This window comes from Zootoca vivipara, chromosome 2, assembly GCF_965207765.1.
Source record: "Zootoca vivipara chromosome 2, rZooViv2.hap1.1, whole genome shotgun sequence".
Lineage (NCBI taxonomy): Eukaryota > Metazoa > Chordata > Lepidosauria > Squamata > Lacertidae > Zootoca > Zootoca vivipara.
Genome location: NC_142584.1, coordinates 42,040,798 through 42,048,838, shown reverse-complemented (window position 1 = coordinate 42,048,838; position 8,041 = coordinate 42,040,798). Strand labels below are relative to the sequence as shown.

The following is an 8,041-nucleotide window of genomic DNA, read 5'->3' as shown; positions in this document are numbered from 1 at the left end:
ATTCCCATTTTAACCTCTTTTCCCTTCCGTTCCTAATCCGATTTTGCACATTTCCCCATTTAAACTAGGTTGCAAAACTGCTGTAACCTGCAACTCTTGAAACTTCCTCGGTTGTTGAAGTCTATGTTATTTTACTTAAAAGGACAACAACGACAACAAAAACAACCTCTTAATCCTCTTGTGGATTACTCTCTTTTTAAAAATAATGCATTTCCTTCTTCCCCTTTAATTTTTTTCTTTCCTCCTTTCCTTCTTTTTTTTGGCAAGGAAATTTGCTCCATCTCCAGCAGCAACCACTGCTCCTTTTGATGTTGTGGTACGCCGTGCGCATGCGCTCCACATTAGAATTACTGCACTGGCTAGAATAAGTTGGATCTCTTCTTCTCTTCCACTGAAGCCCTAAATCATATCAAAAGCTAAAGGGATGCTGAGAGTCCGGGAAAAGGGTTGCTTTGGAATTTGGTCGTTGCCCTTAATCATAACAGTGGTGTGTGCGCAGAGGTAAGTGGCCGAAGGGTCTCTCTTTTTCGCCTTCACTTTGAATTGTACTGTATAACTGGGAGGTGCAGAATGCATCTTGCGAGATAGAGACAGGGAAAACCGCTCTCTCCTCATATCTTTTTACCCCTTTCTTTAGTGCTAATGATCCCAGCAATATGTCCCTGGTAAAAGAGACCGTGGATAGACTGCTGAAAGGCTACGACATTCGGCTGAGGCCAGATTTCGGAGGTAATTCGATCTTTTGTAGAAAAGCCTGCTCCACGCTCAGGCTGTCCCTTCTCCGGAGTGTGTGTGTGTGCGCGCGCGCACACGCGTGTGTGTGTTTTCAGCGTGGTGTGAGCGCTGCTCCTGCTCTGCATCTATGTTGCCATTTTCTGAAGCTCGACCCAAAGTTAAGCCAATTGTTCCCCAATTTCCCTTAGCCCAGAACGGCCGTGACGTGATCCCTTAAATCTCCTCGTGTGTGTGTGTGTGTGTGTGTGTGTGTATTTGTATGTTTGTGTATCTATACATACAGGACTTGGTCTCGTGTGCGTTAATTACCTATTAACGCGTAATTAAAGCTTGGCTAATTGGCTTTATGGAGATACAAATCTCCTAAGTTTCCCCAGCATCCGTGCCACCAAGCCTGGTGCGCTGTGCCTGTGGCCACAGTAAATATTTCTCATTTTTTGAGTACTGTACAGGATGTTCGGCTAAGCGAGATGAAAATGTCATTCTGCTCCCCGCGAGCTGTGCGTTGGGGAGCAGGTTTCCGCGTCGTTTGTGCTTGTGTATGCATTGCTAAACCAGGTCCTCAGACCCTCTCTGGAGGTATCGGGCAGCCGCTAGTACAGACGGCACTCTGCTGTTACTGGGCTACGAGGAGCGTGCGGTTCCGAGAGCCCCGTAAAGTCCTCCTTGGATCCCGAGTCAGCGTCCCTCTCGCTCGGCTTCGCCTGCTTGCAGGGCTCGGCTAACCGGACTGAGCCCGTGCAGCAAGCAGGAACAGAAGCCTCTGGGTTGAAACTCACACTGCAAGTCTAGTGGGGTGTATCTCCGGCCAGCCACTTAAAGACACTTTACCCTATTATTAACACACGTGTGTGTGTGTGTTATATAAAGCACCCGTTGCTGACAGCGATCCTGGAAGCGCTGCAAGGCAAACTCGTGGCTAAAATGAAGCCCCGGTGCCCCACCCCTTCTTCAGTCCGAATAATGCTTGCATGAATGAGTTAAATTGTGAGAGATCACAGTGCAGACCATCTTGTGTTGCAGGTCCCCCTGTGGCTGTTGGCATGAACATAGATATTGCCAGTATAGACATGGTGTCAGAAGTCAATATGGTGAGTATTTCATTTATCTTTCAGTCCATCTTCCCCTAACCAGGTTTTTACAAGGGTCTGTGGAATCAATAACTTTGAATGCAGGTTCTGACTTTATTGCTCAGTTTATTATTTCTCATTTACCACCAATGTGCACCAGTACTCTCCAGTTAATTAGGCCATCTCCCCTCCCCCCTCCCCAATTGGGTGCTTTGCGTCTTCTCTACATAGATATTAGAAAGCAGTGTGAAATAATTTCTCAAGCTATTGATTTTGGGCTATTTTTATCTGAAACTTCTGAATAAGAAAAATGCTAGTAACCTATGGTATTTTGGGGGAATCCATAGAATTACCAGAATGAGTTTTAGGAGGCCTCTTGTACAGCCACTGAAATAATACATTGTCCCTCAGATTAATATCTGCAAATTTAATCCAAAAGGTTTTTAAACACTATGACTTTTAGTGTGTAAGAAGCTGGTACGGTTATTATTATTATTATTGACAGTCTTAGTATATAGGAGAGACCATTTCAGACATATAGTTAAGTGCTACTGAGAGACTTAGAGGAACAATAGTGGCCTTCTTTTGCTTCATGCAGGAGCGCCCCCTGCTGACATTGATTTGCACAACAGTTCAGAATATTTTAAAATTTTCATCATGTATTTGGGACAGTTTAATTGTTTCAGTTATTATTGGGAGGCATGCGGATTGAGATGAATGTTGTGCACCCAAACATAAAGTTGTAATTAGGTTGATGAATGCAGTTTTTAAATGTTGCATGAACGGTTCATATAAGTTTATTGCCAGTTCTAATGTGTAGAGTCATACTATTAAATGAAAGTATAGAGGGTGAAGAGATGGGTGTGTACATATGTTGTAATGGGACCTGGATCGCATAAAATGTGGCCACACTTTGTCTTGCATATCTTTGGTCTTCCGTTTTTAAAAAATGGTCATAGAAGCCATGTGAACACACTGAAAAGTTTGTTGGGAAGACTGCCCTATTATAGCATGCTACACTTGAGGCAAGTTTTTATTTATTTTATTTTATTAAAACAAAACTTCTTGCATAGTGATTGAGTTATCTGTAAGACTAGTTAATATAGAGTTGCTAAAACACTTAAAAAGAAGATAGCCTCATCATATATCCATTGCTCAGGTGGCAGATCACTAATGAAGGGAAGAAAGTAACAAGAAGCACTAGGGTTAACTTCTTTTGAACTTTTTGTTTTCATTTGCACCTTGACACCCATTGTGTTTGTTAAAGGATCACAGTAGCTTAGCACTGTAAAATTTGGAAGACTGTGCTTTAATGAGATGACCCGGCAAATTATAATGACATGAAATTGTGTCATCTCAGTTTCATGAATGAGTGAGACCTAGAGTTCAAATAGAAAATGTTCGGTTTAAATTACAGATTCCCACCCCTACCCCCCATGCACTGTGTTTACATTTTTTTTTATGATTGCTTTGGGTATTTGGCTCTATTGCACATTAGCACATTAGCATGACACGAATTAACACTCGGTGACATTGTCAGGGTGTGATGCCTTTCCTTCAGAAGTTATTAATGTGTCTTTGTGATAGGCATAATCTTCCCAACTTTGAAAGAACAATTCAATTTCTAATGTATTGGGAAATGGTTGTGTAAATATTAGATCGTTGCATGTTTCATGTTCAGGGACTTTGTTGTACTATGTCTGAACCTGATCACTGAGGCCATGCATGATTCCAATTCCTTCTTCTCCAAAGTGATCCTAAGATATAATATGTCTAGTGAGAGACGCTGAACTTTGAATTTAGATCACTGTCACGTGAACATATCCCAGCATGCTCCTAGTGGTTTGTCTATATGTCTAGAAATTGCAGGTTATGTTTTTGAAATCTGCCCACTACTTAGTAAAACTAACCTGGGTAACACATACCATGTTTTAATGCCTTTTTGGAAATATTAACATTTATTTTGTTCAAGACTCTCATACTTTACAAACCTGGTCTGCAAGACTGGTGTTAAAATGAGAACCTGTTCTGATCTGAAGGCTGGAACTATTCTGTTTTGTTAAGAAGATAATGCAGTCTGTTAAGTGGCCTCCGGAAGTTTGAATGGTGAAACTTTCGTATCAGAAAAGGTCTCTGTCCAGTTGAAGAATGGACATAATGTGAAAAACAATATTCATAGTCTTACTTAGATAATAGTCTTTTAAAAACAACAACAACAACAACACCTGTTTGGATAAATTGAATTTGGCCTCATAAGGCTTCTTTTAATCAGATGAATGATAAGAAATTGTCAGCAAACTTATTTCATGAGATGGTGGGTGGGTGCCTGTGCCAAGGACAACACAGAGTTTCTTCACTTTCCTGCGATGTGATCTGATTTTTTTTCTAAAAAAAAAAAAGAGGTTGCAATCCTATACACACTTGCCTGAGAATAAGTCCCATTGAACTCATTGGAGCTTAATTCTGCATAGGCCTGCATTGGATTCTTTTGAAAATCAGGTTGTAATTCACTGATAATTTGTAAGCTTGTTCTCTGACATCTTGTCATAGAAGGCCTTACTATTTCTGTGTGGGTTTTAGTTGCCATGCTGTCACTTACTTTGGCAGTGCATAAATTGATATTGTCATTATAGGTTGGTGCAGACCAAATAATCTTGACCCGTTCCCATGATTGCAGAAAAAGGAGCATGCTGTGGGTTTACAGAAACACCTCTCTTCTCAAGCTCATTCCCACCCACCCTGTTTAGCCTATACCATAATTAAGGACTACATCAGAGCCCACATTATGGTTTAGACCAGTGTTTCCCAAACTTGGGTCTCCATCTGTAGTTGGACTGCAACTCACATCATCCCTAGCTAGTTGTCAGGGATTATTGGAATTGTAGTCCAAAAACAGCTGGGGCCCAAGTTTGGGAAACACTGGTTTAGACTAACTGGTGTTCGTCTCTAACCAGAATTTGAAGCTACTGTCAAATCCTAGTTAAGGCCAGTCCTTAGTTAATATTAACCCTAATTGCAACTGGTTCCAATTAACAATTATTTAAATTTGGTAACAAGAACCTGAGCAAAAGAGGGGAAGGGCTGCACGGAAGAGAAGTTCATGGTACCATGGACAGCTCCTGGTCATTCACTATAGTTAAGCCTACAATCCAATGCAATACTTTGGAATAAGCCCCATTGAAATTAATGGGACATGCTTCTGAGTAGATATGAGTAGCCTTGTGTTGTACAAGATTGAGTGTGTGTGTCCTTTTTATACTGGGCTTGTCTGGTGAAAAGCACGAGTGACAGTTTCAAAGGCGTTTTGCTTCATTTAGAGCTTCACTTACATTTCGTTGAAACTAGTGGTCTCTCACCGCCCCCCAAAGTCTAAAGTAAAATATTCAAAATGTTGTACAGATTACTGTCTAGCACAGCTGAACCTTGGCATGTATTACAAAACAGAATATTTTACATTGTGATCCTAAGCATGTGAATTCAAAAGTGAGCTCCACTTTTTCCTAGCAAGTGTTTTATGTTTGCAGCCTTACACACACACTTGCCTGCAGTAGGCCTCATTGGATGCAGTGAGATTCACTCCTGAGTAAACATTCATAGACTTGGGTTGTTGGCTACGAGTATTCAATTGTCAATAGTAACACCAATATTATTAAACGATTGAAATTTTTAGCGCAGGTTTTTTGAACATAGTTGTCATGTAATATTTTCTAATTGTTTGTCTAATGTTTGGTCTAACATATTGTTGGCCTTTAATTTGTCAATAAATGCTGATGCAAAACCATATATTGAGAAGATATGAGGATTATGACACACACACACACACACACACACACACACACACACACACACCTCTCCTCTGCCCTCCCTCCAGTCCTGGATATATTGGTAAAGAATGTACAAGATCAGTGGTTGATGCAGAAGTGAAGAGAGTGGAGATCCATCTAAAACACCATATATGTATGGCAGTATACCAGGCATCCCCAATCTGCAGCCCTCCAGATGTTTTGGCTTACAACTCCCATGATCCCTAGCTAACAGGACCAGTGGTCAGGGATGATGGGAATTGTAGTCCAAAACATCTGGAGGGCTGAAGTTTGGGGATGCCTGCAGTATACAATATGAGTGACATATGAGAGTGGCATATGAGAGCAAGCACACATTTCCAGTAAACAGGCTTGTTGAGTGTTGTTGTTTTTTTAAAGAACTTACATTAATTAATTTGTCAGGCTGTTGCCAGTTTATTTTTGTTCAGCAATAAAAATGTGCATTTGTTACTCTGGCACCGACAATCTAGTTGCCTTTCCTCACGTGTGTTTATGTTGAAAATGATAAATCACATTTTCCCTGCACTCAAACAGCAGTATTTCATTGCTGGAAAAAATGTGATTTCCTCTGCAGATTGGGACATATTCCAATAATTTTTGTAGTTTGAAGTTATGAATTTCTGCAAGCCATTTTTTTCCTGCAAGACCTTATTTACAGCTTTATTACTTCAAAGGCTTAGTACGCCTTCTATATCAAGCCAGTGCAAGATACAGAAGTGTATTAAAAACAGGAAACATAAAACAAATGCTGAACACCAGGAAGAACACCCCTTGCTCCGCCACCTTCTTTTGAAACATGTCCCTCCCCATTTTTTAAAATAGTTCATTGCAGACAGTGTGCTCCAACTCTACTACACATGCACATCACTGTTCCCAACCCACCCTTTTCTTTTCTTTTTTTTTAAAAAAAGCCTCTCTCCCTTGTGAGGTAACAGGGTACATGAGAAGGTTCAAATATGTCTTGTGCAATCCTGACAATGAAAAGTGATTTTTGGCAGCAGTTACACCACTGAGAATACATTTGAATAGTTGACTTTGTACCTAGTTGTCAATAATTTACGTCTATCATTCTATCTTGAATGGCACCAGTTCTCTTGAGATTGAAAATATTACTGTTACTATTTTATAACAAATAATACAGCCTAGCTCAGAAATTTTGTTCAGCCAAGTGCATTATCCTGGAAATGCATGTTAGGATAGATAATCTTTGCTGTGAACTATGCAGGTGGGCGTCATTTATCCATAGTGCATTTCACAGCTGTGGCTAAGTGAAGAGGGCTCTTGTAATATTTTGGAACTTTTTATCATCTAAGTAACTTCAGCAGGAAACATAATTCAGAGATGAACCTGCATGCTTGAATTCAAACAATGGATTCCCATGGGATTTCTGTGCGCCCCTCCCCACTGGATTCTGGAGCAGAAAGAACTGGATTTCCAAATCCAGCAGGAAGTTGTGATTGGTTTGCTGGTTGCTTTTGAAGAATCTTCTTGGCTCCCACATGAACAGATTTCACTGATTGCTAAATTTAGAGACCATTGCAATGGTCTCTATCTGCAAAGTGCAAATCAGGCCTTCCTCATTTCCTTCTGAGGAGTCATATGAAGGGAGCTGAAGGGGTAGACTAGAATAAACAACATGCATGTTAAAGCCTTTGCAGAGGCCAGAAAAGCTGCAGTGCACACATAAGATAGTCAAAGTTGAACTGGTGTGTGTATGTATGTTTAAACTACACAAGTATTTAAGATACCCAAATATAGGGAATCCATCCTCCCTCCAAAGTTCACCTGAGCTTGTAATTCATTTGCTTCAGCACCTTCTTCCCCTAGTGCAGTGTGCAGCTGGTTTGCCTCTTCCTATGCATTCCCAAACTTAGTTTGCAATAGTGGGGAAGAAATTGACAGTACAGAAGACTGTTGACACCAGTTTACACTCCAAAGGCTTCCAAACATGCTTGGTGCTTCTATATGCTGTGTGTCTGTACTTTCTAAATCCATTTGGCTCAATTCATTCAACCAGGAAGAGTTCAAATGACCTAGCCCAGTAGTCTTGGTGGCATGTTCAGAAGCCTCAGTTGTGTTTGGAAACAGTTTTCCTAGCAAACCTAGCAGCAGTCAAAGAGTAAGAAGAGAGGTCCTCTTGTAGTTCATGGATAGGCTAATCTTCAGGAAGCAAAGAGTAGTCATAAATGGACAGTTCTCCGAAGTGGAGCAAAGATCACTATTGGGATTTGTGGTTCTTAACCTGATCTAGAGTTAGGAGTGAGTGGTGAGGTAGCCAAGTTTGCAGATGATACTAAACTCTTCAGGATCATTAAAAAGAGATTGTGAAGAGCTCTGAAAGGACCTCTCCAAACCTGAGTGAGTGGGTGATAAAATGGCAAATGCAATTCAATGTGAACAAGTGCAAAATGG

At 40.7% G+C, this 8,041-nt stretch overlaps 1 protein-coding gene across 1 annotated transcript in view; it reads left to right on the top strand.

The window, feature by feature from the left end:
* The first annotated feature begins 239 nt into the window (after positions 1-239).
* Positions 240-8,041, top strand: part of GABRB2 (gamma-aminobutyric acid type A receptor subunit beta2) — a 101,129-nt gene continuing 93,327 nt past the window's right edge. The window contains exons 1-3 of the mRNA XM_088661742.1: positions 240-501; positions 638-729; positions 1,759-1,826. Of these exons, the coding sequence (XP_088517868.1) occupies positions 425-501; positions 638-729; positions 1,759-1,826 (237 nt within the window). The 5' untranslated portion in view covers positions 240-424. The remainder of the gene's footprint in view (positions 502-637; positions 730-1,758; positions 1,827-8,041) is intronic.